The sequence below is a fragment of the Cervus canadensis genome, chromosome 5 (assembly GCF_019320065.1).
Source record: "Cervus canadensis isolate Bull #8, Minnesota chromosome 5, ASM1932006v1, whole genome shotgun sequence".
Taxonomy (NCBI): Eukaryota; Metazoa; Chordata; class Mammalia; order Artiodactyla; family Cervidae; genus Cervus; species Cervus canadensis.
This window is the reverse complement of record NC_057390.1, coordinates 97,601,081-97,627,779: the sequence shown is the minus strand read 5'-3', so window position 1 is coordinate 97,627,779 and position 26,699 is coordinate 97,601,081. Positions and strand designations below refer to the sequence as shown.

The 26,699-nt window shown below is 52.2% G+C and overlaps 1 protein-coding gene across 1 annotated transcript in view; it reads left to right on the top strand.

Annotated features, from left to right (window-relative positions):
• Window positions 1-22,791, top strand: part of DDX31 (DEAD-box helicase 31) — a 74,416-nt gene extending 51,625 nt beyond the window's left edge. The window contains exons 19-20 of the mRNA XM_043469936.1: window positions 3,007-3,175; window positions 22,112-22,791. Of these exons, the coding sequence (XP_043325871.1) occupies window positions 3,007-3,175; window positions 22,112-22,301 (359 nt within the window). The 3' untranslated portion in view covers window positions 22,302-22,791. The remainder of the gene's footprint in view (window positions 1-3,006; window positions 3,176-22,111) is intronic.
• Window positions 22,792-26,699: the final 3,908 nt, after the last annotated feature.

Here is a 26,699-nt window from a genome sequence, read left to right as displayed (position 1 = left end):
TGCCTGGCTCAGAAGGGATCATCCCTCTCTGTGATTAGAGGGAGGCTGGCTCCTTGGTCAAACACTTTGCCTTTAAGAGAATTGGTGCAAGCCGCCTCTCCCACTACCTTTGGGTGGTTGTCACTGTTAATGTGCCAGACATGTGCTCCTCCGGGGCAGGACTGGGTTGGGAGGAGCAAGGATGAGCAGCACCTTCCAGGCTGGAGTTTTGCTCCTTTCTGCCTCCTTGACCCTAAGCATCATCCACAAGATGTTGCTCTTCCTGATCAGATGGCCAAGAATAGATTTGGTTTTATTGCTCAGAAGGGCAAAATGCCCTATGTCCTTGGAAGGTATTTTGAAATAGACTTCCCTAAATCCTGTCATCCTTACGGCTTTGAAATGGGATTCAGTGAGAGCACCAGCTCTGAGTGGCTGGAGCGTCATCCGACTTGCATTCCACAAGTCTCCTTTCATGAAAGGTCTCCTTGCATGACCTCTCCTCTTCCTCCTCATCTCTGCCTCATAGCCCCTCTTCCTTCCACTCATTCCTGGCACTGCCAGCACCAGCCACTTCCTGCCCCCTGGAAGTATAACCTGTCGAGGGAGAGAACTCTTCTGCCATTTTCCTGGCAGACTCCTTTCCCCGTAGCTATTCAGTCAGTCAGTTCAGTCTCTCAGGCATGTCCAACTCTTTGCAACCCCATGGACTGCAGCACACCAGGCCTCCCTGTCCATCACCAACTCCCAGAGTTTACTCAGACTCATGTCCATTGAGTCGGTGATGCCATCCAACTATCTCATCCTCTGTCGTCCCCTTCTCCTCCTGCCTTCAATCTTTCCCAGCATCAGGGTCTTTTCCAGTGAGTCAGCTCTTTGCATCAGGTGGCCAAAGTATTGGAGTTTCAGCTTCAGCATCAGTCCTTCCAATGAACACCCAGGACTGATTTCCTTTAGGATGGACTGGTTGGATCTCCTAGATGTCCAAGGGACCCTCAAGAGTCTTCTCCAACATCACAGTTCAAAAGCATCAGTTCTTCGGTGCCCAGCTTTCTTTATCGTCCAACTCTCACATCCATACGTGGATGGATTAGCTATTGGTGGAGCACCTGTATCTCCCGAGACTAGGCTCTGCAGCCTCAGCTCTCAGGATTGGTGTGGAGAAGAGCAGTCGTTCTAATCTGCTCCAGCACAAGGGCAGTGTGAGTGAGGAGGCCTGGGGCAGCATTGGGGTAAATGAGGTTTTTAAAGGCACAGACTCTTTGGCGTGTCCTGGTCCCAGCCTGCTCTTTCTGTCTAGAGTAGACATGTTGGGGGTTGGGAAGAGGCAGCATCTCCTGGGCCGTGGTGGTTGTAGCACTTTCCCCTCTGAGGACTTGAATTCGTGTCAGAACCCTCCCAACTGCAGAGACCATTTGAAGCATTAAAGATCTTCCTTGAAAAACCTCGTCCCCGGTTATTAAAAAGTGAGCACAGATGACGAGAGGGGTGCAGAGGAGTCGCCTTGGTTATTATTTCTCATCGATTGGGAAAAGGAGTTCACTTTGCTCAGTAAATAGAGCTTTGATGGGTTCCCAGGATCCTTCCAGGAGCTGATCTGCTAAAATGACACTTTTTATTACTGTTCATAAACGCCGATCTCCAGGTGCTGCCTGGATATTATGTTTAAGCTGTGGGCAAACTTGCCAGTCCAGTGGCTCAAACAGCGAGGGCAAGGGAGACTGGTGTTCCGCGCCTGCTTCCAGCGACTGGGTGGAGAGGGGCGGGGCTACAACTGGGCCAGACTCGCAGTCGGCAGATGAGGAAGAGGGTCGGGAGAAACGGGCAAGATACTTGGCAGTCACTGTTGTCGAGAGACATTCCGGGAACCAGGGATGGGAGAATGGTTCCTCCGTGAAGCCTCCAGTGAAGGTGGATCCAGAGCGCCGCCTGCCTAGGAGCACTTGTGGCTTCTCTCTGGCCAGGGAGGGGTCCAGAACAGGGGCCTCTCTCTAACTTTAAAACAGGACCCAGACGTTCCTGGTTAGACTGCCTGGTGAAGAGCTCTAAACCCATGGCAATCGATGACTGTTTTGAGAGCTCTTTTAGAAACTACATCCTTTTCTTTCTCCTCTTTAAAATTCTTTTTTCATTTCCTTTTTTACACATTCTTTGAATGGGTAAGAAACACTGCATTGGTCAATCCTGGGTGCTTTCGCGTGAATTTGGTTTTAAAATTCCATGAGTCTACGGTGAACCGGTGTCAGTGATTCCTATGGCTGGGAAGCTGGAGGTGGGGCTTCTGGTGGAGGCAGGGTTTATGATAGTAATAATAATAACGTGAAGGAATAATGAACTTGACGCACAATCGCGATAAAGCCTTGTGGACCTTTTGGATTTTATAACATTTGTCTGTGTTAACTATTCAAAAACTAAAATGTAATAGGAAGAAGTGTTCTCAATGTAAAGATCTAATGACTTCATTTTTCATAAGAAAATGGTATGTATTGATCCTGTCTTAGTTTCTTCACTCATTCTCTTGGTCATTCACTTGCACAACAAAAACCTACTGTGGGACTTCCCCAGAAGTCCAGTGGTTAAGACTCCATGCTTCCAATGCAAGGGGCATGGGTTTGATTCTTGGTGGGGGCACTGAGATTCCACATGTCATGTGGTACAGCCAAAAAAAAAAAAAACATGCTATCTGCGAGGTACTGTGCTAGCCCCAAGTCTATAATGAGGAAGGAAACAGGACCCTGCCTTCTAGGCTCATTATAAGCTACACAGTAAAATCTGAGATAGTATCAGGTTTATTCAAGTGAAGTTATGTTGGGTTTATTCACTGTGGCCAGTAGACTGATTTTTTTATTTTTAGGAATTAAAAAAAAACAAAAACACATGAGTGTAGATTTAGGTTGTTCATATCTGTCATGCTGTCCTGGTTGTGTGTCCGTCATTGCCTGGCAGGGTGAACTGCACAGGACAGGCCTTAGACTGGGGCAGCAGAGACCTGTCCTGACCTGCCCCGCGCCTCCCACTGTCTTCCAGCCCTGCAGTCCTTCATCCGGGCCTACGCCACCTACCCCCGGGAGCTGAAGCATATCTTCCACATCCGACTGCTCCACCTCGGGCACATGGCTAAGAGCTTTGGGCTAAGAGATGCCCCTAAAAATCTTTGTGCCTCAGCCGTGAAGAAGAAGAAAGCAAACCTGAAAAGGTAAGGTGGACACGAGGCTGAGGGTCAGGTGGGCGTCGAGGGCTCTGTTCAGGTGGGCGGCGGTGTGGTGGGCTGCTGTATGCTCAGGGTAGAGTCTGCCAGCTTGGGCTTTCGCGATTCTCTCGGCACGTTGAGTGCTTGGAACACCTGGGGAAATGCCTAATCTGAATGCTTTTAAAGCATCTGCAGGAAGTCGGTGATGTCTCCTGTTGGGTCCTGAGTGGTAGGGATCATTGGACCTGCAAGACAAATTCGTTGGACTATCTTCAGTGCCCATGGGTAGAGTAACTCACACCTTGCTAGGGTTGGCGCTCCGGATGTGCTGCGGGCAGTGGTCCCCCCTGGAAGACTGTGGGGTGTTCAGTGAAGCTCTGTTGAGGCCTCTGGGGGCTCCCAGCACTGTGTGCTGCTCTCTGTGGTGCCGACACGCAACCTCCCGTGGAGAGGCTGCACTGGCATCTTCTCCCTCCTCCCCCTACCGCCCCCCTCCCCCCAAAAAAAACATCTTAGCAACTGCCCAGGGACCCTGGTGGGAGGAGAGGCTGTGTGAGGAGGGTTGCCCAGCAGTTGGACGCTGGGCTCTGAGGCCATCTTCACAATTTCAGGAAGCCCTGAGATGATTCCCCTCAATGAAATGCAGTTGTGAGAGCTCTTCTTTCTCTCCTTAGAGACGGGGTGTTCTCTCGGTACCAACCCCAAGCTGTGTGGAAGCTAGAGTATCTTAGATGCCGAGAACTGCTTTTACAGGGAGTTTGGGTGGATCATGGTTACTACTTGTGTGATGTGTGGGTGGCAAGGGCTCAGAGAACCCACGAGTGCTCTGGACAGTTATCTTCCAGTGTGTATCCTTCTTTTTGCACGTTAGTTACAAATGCCAGTACATGCTTGCCCTGCCGCCGAGCACCTGTGGGCAGCACCACACTTTACCTGTTCCCGCACCATGTCTGTCTTGCACATTCACCAAAAGTGCTGATCACATGACCAGCCTCACTGGGGCCTGGTTTCTCTGCTGTGAAACAACAGAGGGAGGAAGCCATTGGTCTTGGAGTCAAGGGACTTGGCCTTCAGCTCCAGCTCCAGTTCTGCTGTGAGCCTGTGAGCCTCAGACTGTATCTTTGCTTAATATCTCAGAGCCTTGTTTTCCTCAGCTCTAAGAGGGAAGAGGAAATTTGTGCTTTTAGCCACTTCACAAGAGTCAGAGTTCTGTGATGCGTGTCACATTGCCTTTTGAAGCGTGAAGGGCCACCGAGATGAAACACCATAGGGCAGAGAGCTGGAGGCCAGGTGAGTCAGGATTCCAGAGCACCCAGCGGGAGCTGTCCAGGGGCTTGGCCCTCCCGAGGCTCTTCATGGTGGATAAAAGGTTACCTGATTTTAGTTCCCATTTTGGAATTTTTAAGATGCTCAGTCTTTTCTCTTACACCGACCCCTGTCATACAGGACCACACTCCAGCACTTCTGCGAGGTGGGCGTTTCTCCGCACACCCTTCTCTGATGCCTGGAGGAGACTGAAACATGTCCAGCTCTGGTTTCTTCCAGGCAGTTTCGAGGTGCAGACCATTGCCTGCTGCCACACACCTCCTGTCCTGGGCAGGGCTGCAGCCAGAGACCCCTCTGCTGGAGCCAGGTCCTCCCAGAGGGAAAGGGTGCCCCAGCTCCATCCAGATTTGGGGTGCCGTGCACCAGAGTTAGGTTCCTGCCCTTGGGTTTGGGGTAGCTGATGTCTGTACATGGTAACTGATTCTCAAGAACGTGACAAAACCCTGAGGCTCACAGTCAGATCTGGAGTGACTGACTGCCTAGTGGTCTGGAAGCCTGACTGTCGTGTCACCGTCTCTAAAATGCTGACACTTGAAGAGGTAGGAATCGAGCTGCCAGGTCATGACTGGTAAGAAACTTGTATTGTGTCTTCCCCTTCCTGCAGATCAGTGTGACCCCAGCAGCTCATTGTTGGCGGCTGAGGTACCTCCGCGAGTGTCAGCCGCAGCCCCTCTGCCAGGGGCGCCGGCCCTCACCCGGGGAGCACAGGGCGGGAGCCGGGGGCTCGGCGCCAGCATTGTCCTCACCTTGCGAAGCCACCAGGGAGAGCGCCGGCCGCCGCCTCCCGCCTCCGCTGACCCGCGCTGGCAGATGGGCACCAGGATGAGTGTCCCCCTGCGAGCAGGGGATTTCACAGGGCTTTATGTAGGGAAGAATGGGCTGATTGGCCGATAAAGAGCATGTAAGATGGTATGGGGCAGCCTTTGATGTCTGGCTGGCGCGCCGGGGAGCCCGGGGCTGAGTGACAGCACTGTGTCACAGGATTACTCCGCCCGGGACAATGCCGCTCTGATCCTGCCGTGTCACCGCTGTGTCACAGCCACTTTTCCCAAAGGCCTTTCTCCCCGCACCCCGTGCACCCTCCCACCCCTCCCCTCAAGGATACCGTAAAAGGTACTTTTTCTCACTGGGGGGATCTCGTCGCTCCTGGAGGAAGAATGGCTGGACAGCTGATCTGCACATGGACCGTGTCATTGTGGCCGGGGCGGCGGCAGAGAGACCTGACAGATTCCCCACACCTCGGGCCGCGCGCAGCCAGTGCCAGTTGCTGCTCTTTGAGAGCGGGAAAGAAAAGTCCATTAAACCCCGCACGAGTGTGGAGAGTTACGCCACGGCCACAGTAATCGTTCCAAGCTGAGGCGTCTTCTCTGAAATCCATCTGTCAAGAAAAAGAACAGCTTCCCTGGGTTTTGTATGGGTGGATAAAATAATAACTAAATTCTCCAAACTATTCTGCAATCCATTTTATGGTGTTTACTTCCTCGAAGAATTACGTCAAGCATAAACCTCTGATAATCTGCAAACCAAATTTATGAGACCATAAGCACAATCCTGTCTCACCTGCCATCCCCACCCAGAGTTCACCCAGGTGTTAGCAGGTGAGGCCAGGGCAGGTTAGGCGAGATGATGACCAGGCATTTCTGTGCAGTGACAAGGGGACTTCTGTCTCCTCTGCATGCCTTTATTTCAGAAAAAGGAAAGACCGAGCTAGTGTCCCCAAATGAGATCTTCTCAGCAGGTGTATCTCTGTCTCCTCCTTCAGTCCTCCATTCTGAAAGGGACAGTAAGTGCCTTCCCCCTGCACACAGAACTCTTCTGAGGCCAACACACAAGCCTGTCAGAACAGCCCCGCCCCAGACACCTACATAGCATGGACACAGGGAGTCAGTGCTCTGGTGAAATACTGCGTGGCCCCTTAGCAACATCTAGCACAAAAACGGCATTTTCCTCTCATGAAATGTGGTTCTTATTTTAAAGCCAGGTAAATTCAGCAATTCCTGAAAGGAAACACACCTTCCAAAGTCTCCATCTTCCCAGAAGGCAGCACTATCCGCTCTGGGAGGGCAGAGTTGCGTTGTTCACCAGGGTGTCTGTCTGCCTCTCTAGGCAGTCAGCGTGTGAGGAGAACCTATCCAGCACCAATGAGCAGACAGTTCCCTCATCTGTTTGACGCTCCATGAACAGTGGTTCAGGGACGTGGAAACTCTGAGCCTTCAGGAAGGGCTCACTGTTACAGTGGCAGTGTGGGAGGGTGCGTCCACGCGTCTTAAACCGCATTATATGCTCTAATTGTAATTTTATCAAGACTTTTTCCCAGTCTAGTTTGTAGCTACCTGAGACTGGCCCCACCCCCTGGCTTCTACCATCTGGGTCTTTCTGATGTTGCTTAGATACATCTTTCAATAAATTTTCTCATACCAGCCCAGCTAAGTGTTACCTGGTAGTACTGATTTGATCAAACAGGTGAACAATCTAAGGGCTCTCTGACACCTTAGTACTCACTGGATCTGGGTGTTCACTCAGGGCCTGGCAGGCTGGGATCCACAGTGGAAGGGGGCGTGGGGTGGTCCCCTCTGTCCTGCCCTCACCTCCCAGTCACCGTCCCTAGCACCACAGAGCATGTCCTCCACCTCTGTTACTTCCAAAGTTCTACGTTGAGTGTGCTTGCTAAAGTGAGGAAACATCCTTGGGGGCGGAGTCATACTGCCAGACTTTTCTCATCTGTGAAATGCTTTATCACTAAAATCCAAATCAGAGATGTGCAAACCTTTCCTTCAGTGTCTTAAATCTCGTGGCTGCAGTTACTGTCCACAGTGACTTTGGAGCCCAAGAAAATAAAGTCTGTCACTGTTGCCACTTTTTCCCATCTATTTGCCAAGAAGTGATGGAACCAGATACCATGATCTTAGCTTTTTGAATGTTGAGTTTTAAGCCAGCTTTTTCACTCTCCTCTTTCAAGAGGTGCTTTAGTTTCTCTTCACTTTTCTGCCTTTAGGGTGGTATCTGCATATCTGAGGTTGTTGATATTTCTCCTGGCAATCTTAATTCCAGCTTGTGCTTCATCCAGCCCAGCATTTTGCATGATGTACTCTGCGTATAAGTTAAATAAGTAGGGTGACACTATACAGCCTTGACATACTCCTTTCCCAATTTTGAACCAGTCTGTTGTTCCATGTCCAGTTCTGACTGCTGCTTCTTGACCTCCATACAGGTTCTTCAGGAAACAGGTAAGGTGGTCTGGTATTCCCCTCTCTTAAGAATTTTCTACAGTTTGTTGTGATCAGCATAGTCAAAGGCTTTAATGTAGTCAATGAAGCAGAAGTAGATATTTTTCTGGAATTCTCTTGGTTTTTCTATAACTCAGTGGATGTTGGAAAGTTGATCTCTGGTTCCTCTGCCTTTTCTAAAGTCAGCTTGTACATCTGGAAGTTCTTGGTTCACATACTGTTAAAGCCTAGCTTGAAGGATTTTGAGCATTACCTTGCTAGCATGTGGAATGAGTGCGATTGTACTGTAGTTTGAACATTCTTTGGCATTGCCTTTTTTTGAAATTGGAATGAAAACCGACCTTTTCCAGTCCTGTGGCCACTGCTGAGTTTTCCAAATTTGCTGACATATTGAGTGCAGCACTTTAATAGCCTCATCTTTTAGGAGGTGAAATAGCTCAGCTGGATTTCTATCACTTCCATTAGCTTTGTTCATAGTAATGCTTCCTAAGGCCCACTTGACTTCACACTCCCAGGATGTCTGGCTCTAGGTGAGTGATCACATCATTGTGGTTATCTGGGTCATTAAGATCTTTTTTGTATAGTTCTTCTGTGTATTATTACCACCTCTTCTTAATCTCACCTGCTTCTGTTAGGTTCATACCGTTTCTGCCCTTTATTGTTCACTTATTTGCATGAAATGTCCCTTTGGTATCTCCAGTTTTCTTGAGGAAATCTCTATAGTCTTTCCCATTCTGTTGTTTTCCTCTATTTTTTTTTTGCATTGTTCACTTAAGAAGGCTTTCTTATCTCTCCTTGCTATTCTCTGGAACTCTGCATTGAGTTGGGTAGCTTCCCTTTCTCCTTTGCCTGTCGCTTCTCTTCTTTTCTCAGCTATTTGTAAGGCCTCCTCAGACAGTCATTTTGCCGTCTTGAATTTCTTTGGGATGGTTTTGGTCACTGCCTTCTGTACAGTATTGCAGACCACCATCCGTAATTCTTCAGGCACTCTGTCTTACCAGATCTAATCCCTTGAATCTATTTGTCACCTCCATTGTATAGTCATACACTTTGCTTGTGGTTCGGCTGGTAAAGAATTTGCCCACAGTACGGAAGCCCTGGGTTTGATCCCTGGGTTGGGAAGATCCCCTTGAGAAGGTAAAGGCTACCCACTCCAGTATTCTGGCCTGCAGAATTCCATGGATTGCATGGGGTCACAAAGAGTTGGACACAACTGAGCAACTTTCAGCATATAATCATACGAATTTGATTTAGGTCATATCTAAATGGTCTCGTGATTTTCCCTACTCTTTTCAATTTAAGCCTGAATTTTGCAATAAGGAACTCATGATCTGAGCCACAGTCAGTTGCAGGTCTTGTTTTTGCTGACTGTGTAGAGCTTTGCCATCTTCAGTTGTAAAGAATATAATCAGTCTGATTTCAGTATTGACCATGTGGTGATGTCCATGTGTAGAGTCATCTCTTGTGTTGTTAGAAGAGGGTGTTTGCTATGACCGGTGGGTTCTCATGGGAAAACTCTGTTTGCCTTTGCCCTGCTTCATTTTGTACTCCAAGGCTAAACTTCCCCTCTATTTTATACATGGTAAAAATGGTATAAATTTCAATGCTACTTTCTCAGTTTGTCCCACCCTCTCCTTTGTGTGTGTGTTTTATATAGAGTAGTGTTATCTGTTTATCCCAAACTCCTAAGTTATCCCTCCCCACCTTTCCCCTTCGGTAACCATAATTTTGTAATTTTGTCTTCTACATCTGGGAGTCTGTTTCTATTTTGTAAGTAAGTTCATTTGTATCTCTTTAGATTCCACATATAAGTAGTATCATGATATTTTGTCTTTGTCAGACTTACTTCATTTAGTATGGTCATCTCTAGATCTAGATCCATCCTTGTTGCCACAAGTGACATTATCTCGTTCTTTTTGTGGCTGAGTAATCCTCCACTGTGATGTGCCGCATCGTCTTCACCCCTTCCTCCGTCAGCGTAGCCCCCCACTGTGGTGCGCCGCATCGTCTTCACCCCTTCCTCCGTCAGCGTAGCCCCCCACTGTGGTGCGCCGCATCGTCTTCACCCCTTCCTCCGTCAGCGTAGCCCCCCACTGTGGTGCGCCGCATCGTCCTCACCCCTTCCTCCGTCAGCGTAGTCCCCCACTGTGGTGTGCCGCATCGTCCTCACCCCTTCCCCCGTCAGCGTAGTCCCCCACTGTGGTGCGCCGCATCGTCCTCACCCCTTCCTCCGTCAGCGTAGCCCCCCACTGTGGTGCGCCGCATCGTCCTCACCCCTTCCCCCGTCAGCGGACACTCAGGCTGCTCCCATGTCTTGGCTATTGTGGATAGTGCTGCTGTGAACATTAGGGTCCATGCATCTTTTTGAGTGAGAGTTTGCTCCCATTTTTCATCTTTAAAGGCCTTTGCTCTGTTCTTCTCTATGATTCTCACTTGTTTAATAATTGTTAATAACCTGCAAGAATTACCATGTTGAATGTACTCTGGTATGAGAAGTTCTTGGGGCTCAGATGGTAAAGAATCCACCTTGCCCCCGTCAGCTATCTCCCTGCCCTCCTCTTGTTCCTTAAATGCTGGTCGTGTCATGCAGTGATGAAGAGTCTGGGTTTTGCCCACACGGGCATCATGGTTGGATTGCTTACCATTTCTGGGGATCAACCAGTGATGAGTACAAAGCCTCGACGCTGTGTCTGGGACTGGGCTCGGGAGCACTTGTGGATATGCTGACCAGGACAGGAGCACTGGCTCTTCCTGCCGGCCTTCATGACACTTAAGTGTCCCTGGAACAGAGAGCATGAACGTGCCATTCACTGCCAACCTTTTAGCACCTTGAACTTTGCTTATCAGGAAGCACCTTGAACACACGAGCTGGTGCCTCCAAGACAAACATGAAGACACTGCAGCTGCATCTCCCTGCAAAGCAATATTCTCCTCGTTAGGAGCAGCCTGCCTGCCAGTTTTTATGTGGCATTTACAACCTCCCTAATATCACTTAATTAGCTGAAGGCAATCCTGGAATCTTGCCCACTGTGAGATTTCTCTCCCTTTCATGCCAGTCGTCATTCTGTCAGAAGACAGATCAGCCAGACATGAGCGCAGAGGCTGGACCAAGCCCCACCTGGACGCACGGGGTATCTCTACGCCCCCAGTCTCAGGGCAGTGTCCTGCCATACCGACCAGTCTCCTGGCCCCTCTGGCCTCCTGGCAGTGATCGGTGTCTTCCTTTAGCTCCCCAGCCCCGGCCTCATGAGTCCCCACAACTGCACTTCTGGAGCTGTCCGCTGCTGAGTCTTCTGCAGCCACTCTGCTCCCTGCTGACCGGCGCTCCCCTCACCCGTCAGGCCCTCACTGCTTCCGGTCTTTCAGTGAGGTCTCCTTACTCTAGTGATGAGAACACACCCTCGCTTCCCGCAGCCCGGCTGACACCCATGCTCCCTCGTGTTCCTCTTGGGCCTTTGCCCAGTGTGCTGCGGGCCTGGGCCTCTCCCCTCTCCTCTTTGTCTTCGGGCCTTCATTCCTCCTGCAGGGAAGCCTTCTCTGGCCCTCCTGCCTGGGCGGACACCTCACCACCCCTCAACACACTGCTGTGGCCACAGCCATCTGCCGTGTGTGGTGTCTGCGTGTATGGGTCGAGTCTGCTCCTCCTCTGCCTCCATGTAGCTCAGGGTGGAAGCTCTGTCTGGTTTTCCTCATCGCAGCCCCAGCACTGACCTGGCACATTGTAGGCGCTCGGGAAGTATTTTCGAATAGATGACTGGAACCTCAGAGCCTGCCGTCATCCTGAGAGGAAGACACAAAGGGAAGAGAAAAGAGGAATTGTTGCATGGGAGCCAGGCCGATGCCTCTTAATTGTTTCATGAGCCCAGCAAACAGCAAATCCTGCTTTTTGGAGCCCTGACCACTCCTTGGCTAGTCCGTCCTGAGAGAACAAGCATGCAGTCACTTTCCTCATGGCATGAAGCAGTCCCGAGAAGAACCAAGCCTCTGGCCCTGTTTGCCCGATGTCACAGTGGAGGAGGCATGGGGACTGACCTGCAGAATGTGAAGACGAGTGGGTTTGCAATGGGGGCCTCCACCAGCCTGGACAAGACCAGAGCAGATGCCCCGTGGAGGGTCAGTTTGCTGGACCTTAGCCTGAAGGAAGTCTGGAATCCTAAAGAATGAGATGGAAGTGTACCTGAACTTGACTGTCAAACCTGGAACATCTAGACCACGTCAGCCCCTGGGGACCTGGAAGAGTGTGTTCTCAGAGCAGGTGATGGGGTGTCCTCAACACAGGAGGGCAGTAAGGAGTTTGTCGCATGAACTTGTGGTTTGAAGATGAGTTAGGATTAAGATTTTATCTTCTTGGGCTCCAGAATCACTGTGGACAGTGACTGCAGCCATGAAATTAAAAGATACTTGCTTCTTGAAGGACAGCTATCACAAACATAGACAGTGTATCAAAAAGTAGAGACATTACTTTGCCGACAAAGGTTCGTATAGTCAAAGCTATGATTTTTCCAATCCAGTGGTCATGTATGGGTGTGAGAGTTGGACCATAAAGAAGGCTGAGTGCCAAAGAATAGATGCTTTCAAATTGTGGTGCTAGAGGAGAGTTGAGAGTCCTTTGGATAGCAAGGAGATCAAATTAGTCAATCCTAAAGGAAATCAACCCTGATTATTCATTGGAAGGATTGATGCTGAAGCTGAAGTTTTAGTGTTTTGGCCACCTGATGCCAAGACCTGACTCACTGGAAAAGGCCCTGAGGCTGGGAAAGATTGAGGGCAGAAGGAAAAGAGGGCGGCAGAGGATGAGATGATAGATAGCATCATCAAGTCAGTGAACCTGAATTTGAGCAAACTCTGGGAGATGGTAAAGGACAGGGAAGCCTGGTGTGCTGCAGTCCATGGGGATGCAGAATCAGGCACAACTTAGTGACTCAACAACAAGGATTAAAAGAGAATTTTCACGTAGAACCTGGGTAGGTAGGTTGTCTACACAGGGTGTAGACAAGAGTATATTCTCCTGGCCTCTGTGTCAAGGGCAGCCTTGAAGCCTTCACTGGATTGTCTCTCTGGGACATTTGTATGAAGAAGAAACATCCAGACTGGGACACGGGGCAGGACCAGTGCTGTGGTCAGTGGCTGGGTCTCTTCTGGGAGGAGAACCCGGGTTCTCCGTGATCGCTCGGGGATGATGTGTTTACTGAGTCCCCGGTCATGTTCACGGGCAGCCCTGGCAGGCTGAGCCCTGCAGGCAGGGCTCTGCAGAGAGCTGGCCCTCCTGCTCACAGCACCCTGGTGCAGCTGTCGGCCACTCCCTGCCCTCCACCACAACCAAGCTCCACGTGATGACAGCCCTGCACATGCGCCCCTTTGCATCTGGCCCTTGCTTCTACCCCTGGTTTTTCCTACCTGACACCGTGCAATTACCAGCTCTCTGCCTCCTCGTGGAGCACACGCCCCCTCGTCCCCACCCGGCTAATGAGGCGATTAGTGGGATTTCCCAGTGACCCTGCACTTCCTCCACACCTGGGTCACCTGCAGACAGCAGGAACCAAGGGCGCACTTTCAGGCGAGCAGTCTGGACTGACAGCAGAGAGCAGGAGCCCAGCCCGCCTCTCCCGGGAGGCTGCTGGGAGGGTCGCATTCACTGTTGGCGCCTTCCTGGCGCAGGAATCAGATGTGGCCGGCCCAGCACGCATCAGCAGATGCCAGACGAGCCCTCCGTCGCCTTGTCCCGGCTGGAAGCTCCCTTAGTTCAGACCGATGGATGAGTCAGGAGGGAGCACGCCGGTCCCCCGGTTCTCCATGTGCTGCTCACACAGCTTCCGTTCCCCTGAAGGCGACCACTCCCCTCCTCTCGCCTGTCCCCACGTTCCTCGGGCTCCTTCACGTCTCCAACCCTCTATGTCCTCTCTGGTTTTATGACCCAGAGCCTTTCCGTCTGGTTAGGACCCACACGAAACACCTCCAGGTCTTTTTCAGAGGTGCTCTGCATTGTGGTCCTGAGTTTCCGGCAGCAGTCTGAAGTGTAGAGGGATGTCTTACCCACTGAACAGCCCAGGAGGGGGACGTGGTTTGAGAACCAACATCCTGGGGTGTGGTGTGTGGCTCTTTGCCTGTGAGTTTTCTGTTCTTGGCTGGTGGCAGCAGCATTTCTCCCAAGGGCACGTGTGTGCCCTTGGCTGTGTGGAGTCTGTGTGCATGGTCTCAGAGACGTCACCAGGCCCCCGCTCCAGGCTGTGTCCCCAGTAACTAGCTGGTGAGGAAGTGAGGTGCCCAGGCACGTGGCCCCGACTCTGGGCAATCCCAGAGCCCGCCTGGTGCTTTGCTGCCTTGCGTGCACCCTCAAGAAGCTTCTGGCTTCTGGAGTCGGTATTGGGCTGAGTAACAGGTAGATGGATTCTGTGAAGGGTGTTTTTTTTTCCTTGTGAACAGATAATTCTCTGTGTAACAGGAGAAGCAGACTTAGAGCAGGAGATTTTTTTTGCCTATGTGGAAGGATTTGATTTGAAGCCAGCAGAGCAGCAAACCCTCCTGGAGTGGGTTGGAGAAGCTTTCTGCTCCTGAGACAGATCTTTGAGAAGAGACAGCTGCGGGCAAGATGTGGGTCCAACTTTTTCTCTCGTTTCCTTCCCACTCTAGGCAGAGGGTGCAGGGGGAAGGGGCCGGGGCTTGGTTCATCAGGTCGTGTGGAGTGTGGGGAGAGGTGGCGGACACGCGGCACCTGGCTGGGCTTGGAGTCGTTGTCCAGTGAATGTTGTTCCTTCCCCTGCCCGCTTCTCTCTGAGCCTGTGAACAGAAAGTGCAAGCTTCACAGACGCCTCCTGAACGCTCCCGCCCGCCCGAGCCCCGTGCCGCCGATCACAGAGCTCCTTGGTCTTCTGTAAGGCCTGTGTTTTCTAGCTCCTGGTGGAGGTAGGGTGCTCACAGCCTCCAGGGCGGGCCCTGCTCACTAGTTGGGGCTCCTGAAATAAGCCCAAAGTGACCGTTTTCATCTTCTACCCTTTAGTCTATAGGATTGAAATGCCGAATGTGCGTGATTTACAAACAACAGTACAGGGTGGTGTTATGGATCAAAGCCGCCCTGGGTCCACTTGACAGCGCGTCAGGTATCTGGTGACGCCCCTCATCTCCTTTCTTCTTGCTGCTGATAATAATAATAGTTAACATTTTCTGAGTGCCTTCACGATAGGTTCTCTGATACTCACTTTGATTTGTTAGTTCGTTTCATCCTTTGAAAATGAGCAGACTGGCGCTGGGAGAACTAGGTACCTTGGCCAAACTCAGAGAGTAGGTTCCACGACCTCTTCAGGATGGTGCTGGATCCTCCCCCCACCCGAGGTGGCTCTGCCCTGGCGGCCGGGCCCAGACTGCACTGCCCCAGCGCCTCCAGCTGCCCCACGCCCAGCCCGGCATCTGGGTGGCTTTTCTCTCCACCCAGGTTCTTTTCAAAATCTGGCTCATCCACCTGCCTAAACGTGCAGTAGAGACCGGCCAGCCCAGAGAGGAGGGCGGTTACGCATGCCACCACAGCCAGTGGTGGCAGCAGGGGTCACGGCTGCCGCCCATGTGGCACTCAGCCCCAGCCGGACTCACGTAGAGCCATGGGTCTCCTCCTCTGGCCCTCCGTGTCCTCAGGGACTGGCCCTCCCCAGTGCGGGGCAGGGTGGTGACGCACACCCAGGCCTCCTGGCCTCACACTGGAGCTTCTCCCATCCTTGGCGGCAGGTGAGCCCGCAGTTCCGGCGGAAACTCCTGGCAGCTGAGCCCCTGCCTGTGTGCAGGTGTGACGATCCAGACCACCCTCCTTCTCTGACCCACCAGCAAGCCCTCCAGTGGCCCCAGTCCAGGGTCACCTTTCAGCGAGCCCATCCTTCTGGCCTGCTGGGGTGTCATGGGTGTCCTGCCGCCCGTTGTGTTAGCTGTCCCTGCTGGCTTCTTGTCTGCAGGTGTGATACACACGCCTCGTAATGTCATGCAAGTCACTGATAATAGTGTTGAGCAGGACAGGCCCAGAGGGACTGGCGCCGGAATCCTGCCCCTAGCTCATCCGTCTCAGTCTGTATTCACAGGATGCAGTCACACCAGTTCCAAAAACGTCATCATTTCCATGTCCAGCCTGTGTGTCTCCTTCTTGACAGTTTCACAGATAATTAGACTTTATAAAGCGCTCTTTGTTTTCCCTTCATGTAACCCCTGCCCCACCCTGTGGAGGCCCTTCCTGACGTGTAAGACATCTCAGCCTAGAGGAAGCCGCCGACTCTAGAGGGTTGTCAGGGGAGGGCACGCTGGGCTCCAGCAGGACCATCAGAGTCCTCGGCCTGCATCCTGTTGGGACCCATGGAAAGTTTCTGGCACTCAGGTAGCCCCAAAGCTCCACGCATTTCTGGGGTTCTCACTCAGGGCTCTCAGACCCCGGCCGTCTCTGGGCTTTGTCTCTCCCCCCTTCCAGCACGGCACCTCTCCAGGCAGCAGGGCAGGCCGACATCTCCCTGCTGGTCACCTGGGACCTACACGGCCTGACGCCCGCCCGCCCCGGCTCCTCACGGGGGCTGGTCCTCAGGTGAGGCCGAGACCCACCTTTCCTCCATCTCTGCGTCCACGAGACACTCATGCTCTTTGCTGGGATAGCATGTACCGCTCTAACAGGGCTCCCCGGAATGCAGTGTCTTCTGGGGCCCTAGGAGTTTTACAGACGCTCGAGTTGGTTTGATTCTAAGATACCGCAGAGAAGGCATCCTCAAGACAGGCTGCCCACCAGTGCTTGTCTCTGCCGAAACAGCAGCCGGGGTTAAGGAGCCCTGATGCGCTTCCTTCCTCTTCCATGGCTGTCAGAGATCTGACAGCGTGTGTCCCTTCAGTGGGTTGACCTTCCCATCCACACTAGTGGGTTCTGTACCTAAATGACTTTGTTGCACATGGAGGATGGCATGTCACCTTCTACCTGGAGTTATCAGCCACTCTCACTGTCACCCAAGAGCCACCTAACCCCCCTCAGATTCGGGGCCTTTATTCATCTGCAAGGGCCGGGGCCAGGCGGGAGGGTGCAAACCTGGAGGCGGCCTCAAGCCTTCTTTTCAGTGGCTATGATTTGACTTGCTTTCATATTTAAATTTGCTGAACACCCCGATAGTTCTTATTCGCTTGTATGTTAATATGTTTGGTGGACCTATTAACTGGCCACCTTGTCATCATCACCATCACCATTATCATGTACTCTCTAAATATGACCAGCAAAAAGTGTTCTGAACGTCTGAAGGAATGTTCTAGAGGTAGATTTCAAGACCATGGGGGAAAGAGTTCTTGTTCAGTGACTGGGAAACTGGATAATTCTTGTGAAGAAAAGGTTGAATTTGCCACATCCTACCATAAACCAAAACAAAATCTAGATAGAATTAAAGCAGTAGCAGGCTCAAAGAAAATTGTTGTTGTTCAGTTGGTAAATTGTGTCTGACTCTTTAAGACCCCATGGACTGCAGCACGCCAGGCTTCCCTGTCTGTCACCAACTCCCGAAGTTTGTTCAAACTTGTGTCCGTTGAGTCAGTGATGCCATCCAACCATCTCATCCTCTGTCGTCCCCTTCTCCTTTTGCCTTCAGTCTTTCCCAGCATCAGGGTTTTTTCCAATGAGTCGGCTCTTCGCATCAGGTGGCCAAAGTATTGGAGCTTCAGCATCAGTCCTTCCAATGAATATTCAGGGTTGATCTTTGGGATTGACTAGTTTGATCTCCTTTCAAGAAAGACAGTATACTTGAATATTTTTAAAAAGCTGGAATGAGGAAGACTTTTCTAAGCATGATCCTAAAGCTGTAAAATGTAAAATATTGAGAGGCTAGACAATACATAAAAATGCATCTGTTATCCTCTGATACAATTTACAGTTCTGTCCTGCAAAAGCATGCCATGTGTTAGACTGACTTTACCTAGGATGGTTGTCTCTGAATTTATTGGTGACGTTGGGAGAAGGTCCTGAGAGCTGTCTTTTTCAGTGGTCATCCTCCCAGGCGTATTGATTTCCTAATTAGGCTGCGATTTCACCTCATTGGCAGTGGAAGTGGCATCTGCCTGTCCTGCTGGGTAATCCAGCCTGGTAACCGAGGGGGGGTTATCCAGCCTTCACTACAAGGGAGTTCCCTGTGGTTAGATAAACTGATCTGTTGCTTGGTAACTACGGGATTACTCCGGTGGATGCTCAGGACGCCCACTTGAGAGGGGCTTGGGTATTTGGAGGGCAAGGAGGGCAAGAAAGTTGGCAATTTTCTGGGAGAACTGCAGCTTGGCAGGAGAAGGAGCCGAGGCCCCATGCACCCGTCGTTTCATCTTCCCATCTGTACTTCGTCCGTTTGGGCGCTGGGCCCCAGAACAAAGGAAAAGCAGGCGGCGAGCTGGCTGAGTGAAAGGAGGGTCCCGTCAGGGTGTCAGCAGGGGGAACCTGTACAGGGCCGACTCCGAGGCCCTTCCTCCTGCAGAAGAGGTCCCGGCCTGGAAGGCAGGACCCCCTGTTTGCTCTCTGGACCGTCTCTCAAGAGTTGGAGTTTGGGTCTCAAGTCGGAAGAATAGCGATTAGAGTAAAATCGTAAAATACTTAGGAAGTGTTGAGAACATAACCTCAAGACTAGCACATCCAGCTTTCTGCCAGCATTCTCTGCCTCAGTCAGGGTAGATTCGGAGATCCTGAGAAATGTTCCTCATCAAGGCACAGCCCACCCACCAGAGGTCACCCTCCACAGCCCCAGGCCTGGATCAAGGGCAGGAGCCACCCCTCAGAGGTCACCTTCCCAGCCCAGGCCTGGCTGAGTTTGTCAGCCAGGAAGGACCAATCTCCCATGACTTGGAGGCAGACTGAGGGGGGGCCCAGGGGGCGGTGTGTGTATACAGTTATGCATCACATTCTGTGTGTGTGTGTGTATACACTGGTACATCGCACGCGTGTGTGTGTACAGTTATGTGTCACTGTGTGTGTGTATACACTGGTACATCACACGTGTGTGTGTATACAGTTATGCATCACATTCTGTGTGTGTGTGTGTATACACTGGTACATTGCACGTGCATGTACGTGTACAGTTTTGCATCACACTGTGTGTGTGTATACACTGGTACATCACATGCATGTGTGTGTGTGTACCCACTGGTACATCGCATGCGTGTGTGTGTACACACTGGTACATCACATGCATGTGTGTGTGTGTACCCACTGGTACATCGCACACGTGTGTGTGTGTGTGTATGTACACTGGTACATCACATGTGTGTGTGTGTGTGTACCCACTGGTACATCGCATGCATGTGTGTGTGTGCACACTGGTACATCGCACATGTGTGTGTACACCCACTGGTACATCGCACGCATGTGTGTATACACACTGGTACATCACATGCATATGTGTGTGTGTACCCACTGTTACATCGCACGTGTGTGTGTGTGTGTACACTGGTACATCGCATGTGTGTGTGTGCACACTGGTACATCGCACGTGTGTGCGTGTGTGTACCCACTGGTACATCACACGCATGCGTGTGTGTGTGCACACTGGTACATTGCACGTGCGTGTGTGTGTGTGTGCACACTGGTACATCGCACGTGTGTGTGTGTACCCACTGGTACATCGCACGCGTGTGTGTGTACCCACTGATACATTGCACGCACGCGTGTGTGTGTGTGCACACTGGTACATCGCACGTGCGTGTGTGTACCCACTGGTACATCACATGTGTGTGTGTGTGTACCCACTGGTACATCGCACGCGTGTATGTGTGTGTGTACACTGGTACATCACATGTATGTGTGTATGTGTGCACACTGGTACATCGCACGTGTGTGTGTGTGCCCACTGGTACATCGCACGTGCGCGTGTGTACCCACTGGTACATCGCACGCGCGCGTGTGTGTATGTGCACACTGGTACATCGCACGCGCGCGTGTGTGTGCGCGCACACTGGTACACCACCCGCCTCGCCGTGCCCTTTGACGCCGGGTCTGAGCCCAGCGGCCCGAGCACAGGCAGCTGCCGCGCGCCGGGCTGGCCGCAGGCCGCGGTCCTGCTCTGCGCCCACGCTGTTGGCAGTTGGTGCATCAGTGCCCAGTCAGATGCCGGTTATTTATGTCGCCGTAGCAGTGGCATGAGTCCACATCGGAGCGGTAGCGCTTAGGCTGCTGGGAGGATATTTTGACTGAACTTTTGCATATTTTGAAACTCGGGTTGTTACATTTAAAATTATACACGATGTGAATACCTGGCTTTAAATAAGAAGGGGAGAAAAGGCATTCCTTCTTGTCAGAACCTTTCCAGTCTGTCTGTCATGTCACCCGACTGAAAATAAACTGCACGCCTGGGAACTGGCAGCATTCCGTTTGGAACACGCTGGGTGCATTCAGCTGCAGGCCGATCTCCCGCTCAGTGCCACCCGCACATGAGCCCCGAGCATGGACGAACCTCCACCAGGGCCCGGGAGGTTAGAGCCGCTGCCCGTCTGAAAGGGTGAGCGCAGCGCCGATGTCAAGGCCCGAGAGTCAGTCCCAGCTCCGGAGTAGCCTGGCGGGAGTCACTTGGCCTCTCTGGATTTCAGCTGCCCTGGTTTTAACTGTGGTTGTCTGCAGCTCACGTGCCAGCCACCAGCCAGCACTCCATGTCTTATTCTCTTTCATGTTTACAAAGCCTGTGAACTACATTTCAAGGATCGTCCCCATTTTTCAGATGCGGAAGCCCGAGTCCCCCATCAGCGTCATTCAGCTAGTGAGTGACAGAGCAGCGTTCCAGCCCCGGTCCCCCCTTCACGCTGCAGCTCTCCCCTCACGGCTCCCTCTGTCGTCCAGCCTCTGCCCGCATCGCCCCACTGAAACATTCCTGTGAGACGCGAAGGCCTCCTCCATGTCAAACGTGGTGGTTTGTCATCCCTGACCCCGCTGGGCCCTCCTGCCCGCCCGGTGGTTCCACCCTGGACCGGCTTCTGGTGGGAGGGGCTCAGGCTTGAGTCCACGGCCCGTGTTTGCCTCTGGCTCATGCTCTTGGGAGGTGGGTGGTCTTGGGGCGGCTGCTTCCCCTCCTCCGGTCTTGGTTTCCTCGTCTGTAGCTGAGACGGTGATCGAGCCTGCCTTGTGGAGTGACAGTCCTCCCCCCGCCATCTCTGAGCTCCCCGCCAGGCTGTCCCGCACTGACACACAGCCGTGTTACCGCAGACGCCTGCCCTTAACCATAGGGCACTGTTATCCCCGGCCTCGAGTCTGCTTCCCAGCACGGGTTGGCTTTGCGTGCCTCCCTGCTGGTGACAGTGGAAACCACTGTGTGACTGACATGGGTTAGCCCCACCGTCGCGTGTACCCCGCCCCCCGCAGTGTGAGTGTGACCTGGTTACAGACTTCCTAATCACGTTGCCGGCACAGCATTAGTCTCGTCGTTACTTCCTGGGCTTTGAAGGAGTTTTGTTTTACTTCTTCTCAGTCTGATGTATCCTCTGATTTTACAGCAGAGGGAATGCTGTCGATGCAGATAGCAGAGGGTAGCGTCTGCCTTCCGTAAGAGCCCAAGCCGTTGCCACCTCAGGGTTGAAGGCATTGCGGGCACAGCGAGACGGATCCTCTGGTGATGACCCTGTTGTTCTGGATAAAATCCTGTCTTAAGAAGCATTATTTTACTCTTCAGTCTTCATAATCATTTTTTCTGTGTACGTTTGAACTTCTACAAATTTCCCCCTCTGATCTTCTGATCAAATAAATGATGAAGCGGCTGCCTTTTGAAACCAGTTACTAGGATTCACCATCTGACATTGATTTTCAGGCTTCGGCACCTTCCGTGCGGGTTGGGTCCATCCCCAGTGCAGACGCCGCGCCGCCGTCTGCCCGGGCACACCTGGGTGCGGGGCTTTTAGGGTCAGAAATGATTTTTATTACCAGAGGCTCTGCAGTCAGGGAGGAGGTGTCGGTGGCAGACACCCCAGCCCCCGCCGGCCTCCCAGGCGGGTCCCCAGGAGGCAGCCAAGGGCAGGGGGCTCCCAGGAGCCACTCCCAGGCACCGGCGTGCAGTGTTGTGAGTTTCAGGGTGGGTTTCCCCCCATCCTTTGGCAAACTGCTGTATCATACACCTCATTTGCCATCAGAGTATGTGTGTGTTTCATTCTTTTCTTTCCTTGAAAACAACACAGAACAAAGCCTCACTTTTAAAAATGCCGTGATATTTTGCCACCGTTATGAAAATCTGTCAGCAGCGTATCTAATCTTGCGGTGCATAGAATATCAAAACAAGCGCTATTGAAGGGATTGTACTTCTGTTAATACAAAAATGTCAGTTCCGCACTCTTGGAACCAGCTGCCATCCGCCTCTTCCCAAATGGAGAAGGAAAAAAAATAATAATAAAGTTTCCTTTCCTCCCCCCCTCCCCCACCACTGTCACTGCTCCTCAGGCCTGACCTTCAGAGGAAGAAGACCCAGAGTAAGCAGCGCCTTGCTGAAATCTTGCGTTCCGAATACGCCAGCGGGATGGAGACCGGCAGCGCCAAGGTCAGGAAGCAGAACACGCGCTCGGGCCCGGCCAGCCAGCCCCGCGGCACCGCCCGAAACCCGGGCCCAGCCTCTGCCGAGGGAACAGATTAAAACCACCCCCCCACCGCCCCCAGGCCTCCCGGAGGGACAGGGAGATGTCCCAGAAAGTATGTTAACCTCTGCCTGCATATGACGGGGCCTCAGGGTGGACCCTGGAGCCCCGTGAGACCTGAGGGTGCCACCGCCACCCCCTGCAGCCCCCCGTCCCTGCGGGGGCGGGGGTCAGCAAGGGGTGGATTATCTGATTAACCTGCCTTGTGTAAGACCCCTCTCAGATGTATTCCATCACTGCCCGTAGATCACATGAGCACTTAATCACTTAATGTAAATCCTGACGTCCTGCGGCACCCACCGGGAGGGGATCCTGCCTGGTGATGCCGTTCTGAAGAAGTTTCACCTTTCACTTTAAGCTACCCTCTACACATATGTTAGCCTGAATTTTGTAAAACCGGATTTTAAAAACTGGAATTGGTAAAGAGAAAAGACTATCAGATCGTTTTCTTGATGTATACAAATGCTTTATTAAAAAGGACCAAATGAGCGTTTGGTGTGGGTCACAAATGCCTCCGGGGTCTCAGTTCCCGCACATGCACTCACCTGTGATGCTCTGTCCTTGTCAAGGGGAAAACGTACTTTCTTGGGGCTAATTGATTTACTGTTGCCTTTTTCTAGTTTGCCTTTGAAGTCAAAAGGCACCAATGTCCTGAGCGTTTTCTCCCATCTTGAGTTCCAGAAAGGCTCGGGGTCTGTATTGTGGCCCAGGCCACAGCTGCCCCTCCCCCTTTGTGTTTTCTGGGAGGTCTGAAAGAGAACCCCCCGGGGCGTATTGATTTCCCAATAAATGTAAGACTTGGACGCGGGGTGACTCCAGAGTGGCCCACGGAAGAGGGGAGGCAGAGCCTCCTGGCCCCTCCCTGTCCCCGGGCAGTGTTCTCTTCTCTCCACCTCTCCTCTCGTTCTCAGCTCCCCAGCCTCTGAAGTTACTAGCACGAGTGTGGAGGCCCCCCTTCAGTAGCCCCTCCAGAGCCACGTGAGCTCAAGGACCCTACGAGGACGGTGAGAGTTACCCAGGCAAAAGCAGTCTGCTGGGGCCGTGGGGAGCGGAGAGGCTTCCTGGCCTCTATCCCTCAGGCGTAAGGTGAACATGGGTGGATATCACACCAGAAGGGACGTGTCCTGAAGGTGAGGGTGAGTTTCATAAGCCCTGGCCCACCAGTGCAGGGAAAATGTGACCTCAGAGACTTGGCTGTCACATCGGAATTAATCTGTAACAATGATGATAAATAAATACACCTGCAGCACACGCGGTACTGACTGGGTAAATCTGCCACCTACTTTTTATTTCCGTATGTGAGGGTCCACAAGATTGGGACGAGAAAAGGCGGGATCAAACTTTGTCAACAAAACCCAGCTGTGTGAGAGAGGATTAATTCCAGTGATCTGGAATGATCAAAGAGAAACCCTGCTTTCCCCGCCTCCCCCCCCCCCCCCAAAGTACTCATTCCATGAAAGGAGGAATCTGCAGAGTTCTGCGTTCCTGGGAGCGGGCAGAAGTGCCAGGACCCTGCAAAGCATTTAAGTAACTAATTCTGAGACTGAAACTTTCTCTTCATGTGCTGAGACTTAAGTGAAGGTTTCTTGCCATGGATGCTGTCCGGGCCTGTTTCTAAGTAGAATCAATGTATTACCCCCAGTTAATAAAGAAACATGGATTTAGCAGATTTAGGGTTAATATTATCTAAATTTAAATAACCTTAAAATAAATCTCTTTCTCTCTTATTATGGCTCTTGACACATTATACATTACAGGCATCAATTAGGAAAAGCTTTAGCCTAATTCCACTGTACATATCCTAATTTTGTGTGTATTTCTAATCCTGCCTCTTTTTCTAATTTCCCAAACTTACCTCTTTCTCTGTCTCATAAACCTGATCCCCATATTTAGAAGTCAGAGAATCTGGACATTTCATGGAATGTTGCAGCCTAAAGCTTTTTTCCCTCATGGGCTTGTAAAATGCTCTTTTTGAATCCCAGACATCTTCATGTTTGCAACCCTTATGGGCTGCACTTCTTCACAGGGCCCCCCATTCTCACGCACCGAAGGGCAGAGAGCCCTCGGTGAGTGATTAAGGAAGGCCGTGCTGATGCAATGCAAGCAGCATTTTCCACTTTTCAGAGAAGCAGAGCCTACCGACTCTCAGCAAAGGACATTCTGACAAAGCCCAGTGGATTCCTTTGATTTTTTTCTCCCCCCTGTGGTGAAGGGAGGTGAGATTTAGGGAAGAGAGAGGAGTTGATGAGAGCCCCTTAAGGCAGGTGTATCCAAACTGCTAGCACCCTTGGTATTTAGCACTTGAGCCCTTCGATGGAAAGTCAGCGGAAGCCATTAGAATCTAACCTTCACTTCCAGGAGACAGAAATTTAAGGCTTCTTTTTTTTCCACTGGAGAAGTTGCCCTCCTTGCAAAGGGCGCTCCACTGGTCTTGTTAAATTGCCTGCATGACCACGACGCCTTATCTCTTAATCTGCTCCACCAGAGGAGGAGTTCAGAGCAAAGCCTTTCAGCGTGGAGGCGGCCGGGCACCCCTTAAAATCAGCTCGACTTCTCAAACAGGCTCAGAAGCCTCGCAACAAGACTGCTAGGGGAATCTCAACTTCTTTTCAACTGTTGCCCCTGCCCCCTTGGAGTCTAGGTTTATAAGGGAGGGTGGGAGTGGGTCAGGGGAGGCGCTGAGATGCTGCTTTCTCAGTGCCTCTCCTATTGTCTTGCCTGCTGGGGGGCTCACACATTCATTCTTTTTTTTTTTTTTCTATCTTAAGGGAGAGTTCACCCAGCCCCCAGGGTTGGGAACAGAGAAACCGATTTAGCCTTCTAAATGGATGAAAACCGAAGCCCACCTCACTGCGGAGGTTGTAAAGTTATTATTACAGATGGGAAGTGCAGGACAATTTAAAATACTGTAATTATAAACTTGTCGGGGAGCCTTGTTCTTCATTAGTGTAAGATATGAAATCAGCTCGGAGGTACAAGGACAATTACATAGTTGGGAATGTGTCTGTGGTTTACACGGCCGCTGTGTAAATGTAAGGGTGGTTGCTCCAGTCTGTCTCCTTACCTTGCACAAAATGAAAAGCACACCCGTGCAAGTTGTCCTTTGATAGGTTTTTAATATGATTTTAAAGACTTTTGTTTGGTCTCATTCTTATTCAATGAGATTAATTTAAAGCACTTATCCCCTGGGTTTAAGTCAATCCATGTAGGATTTGGGCAGGGTGTGTTGCATGGGGGTGGGGGGGGGTTTGTTTGCAGGAGGCTGTGAGAGACTTCTTTCCCACTTCATTAACCCTGAGTTGGGGACAGTCCCCCCTCGCTGCCCACCCCCCCCCCCCGCCCCCAGCCAGAGCTGAGGATTTACCAACCCCCATTCACATGCAAAAGAACTCGAAAGCCGAGGGGCTTCTTGACTTAATTAGCTGCTGTGCATTTGGCAAAATTAGAATAATACCCTCAGCACCCTAGGAGAGAAGAGGGGTGGCGAGAGGGTGCTGGCGGGGAGGCGGCAGGAAACAGCGGAGGCCAGCGGAGGGGAGTCAAGAGTGGAATCCGAACCCCACCCCTCCTCCACCAGGCAGTCCTCTCCCAGAGCAGTCCCGCCACAAAACGGGAGGGCCTGGGCTTGCTGGGCCCCCAAACTTCCCAGCTCCAGGCGCCTCCTGGGAGTCTGAGCTGCAGGTGGTGTGTGGGAGGGGACCACCTGAGCCCACCTCCCCTGAGAGCAGTGGGTCCCCAGGAGGTGACCTTGGCCCTTTGAACAGGAAAGTGAAGTCTGGAGTCTGGCTGGAGACTGAAATCCTTGCCCAGAGACCTGGAGTCAGAGGCTGGGGCCCCGGGGCAGACACGGGAGTCGGCTTCCCTCTGGGTGGTGTCCCCAACATGGTCGTGGGGTGAAGGGGCAATGAGAAGATGGGGGAGTCGGGGGTTCCCCAGCGAGGGCTCGTCAGGTCCTACCCGGGGCAGGGGCCGGGAGCTGCTTCGCCGCCTCTGATGCGCGCGGCTGGGCGCAGGGCGGAGGGGCCCACGGGGGAAGCAGCCTCGGAGCCCATCTGTCGGCCCCTGCGCCCGGCCTGCTGGTCACCAGCTGCCGGCACCCTTGTTGCGGCCAGATGAGTCGGCTCAGCCAGGGCACAGCCCGGCCCGCAGCCGAGCCAGCCTGGGCGCTGACCCCATCCCGGCCCCCGGGACCGGCTGAGCAGCGCGGAACCAGATGGAGAGGCAGGAGCAGGTGGGGAAGCCGCGCGCTCACCTCACTATAGAGATGGGAAGACTGAGGCCCGGGAGGGGGCACGCCTGGCCCCCTGCCGCAGCTCCCAGGAGGAGAGGGAGGCGAGTCACAGTGCTTCCTTACTGAGGGTGAAAAGAGCCTGAGTCCCAGAAGCGGAAAAGGAATC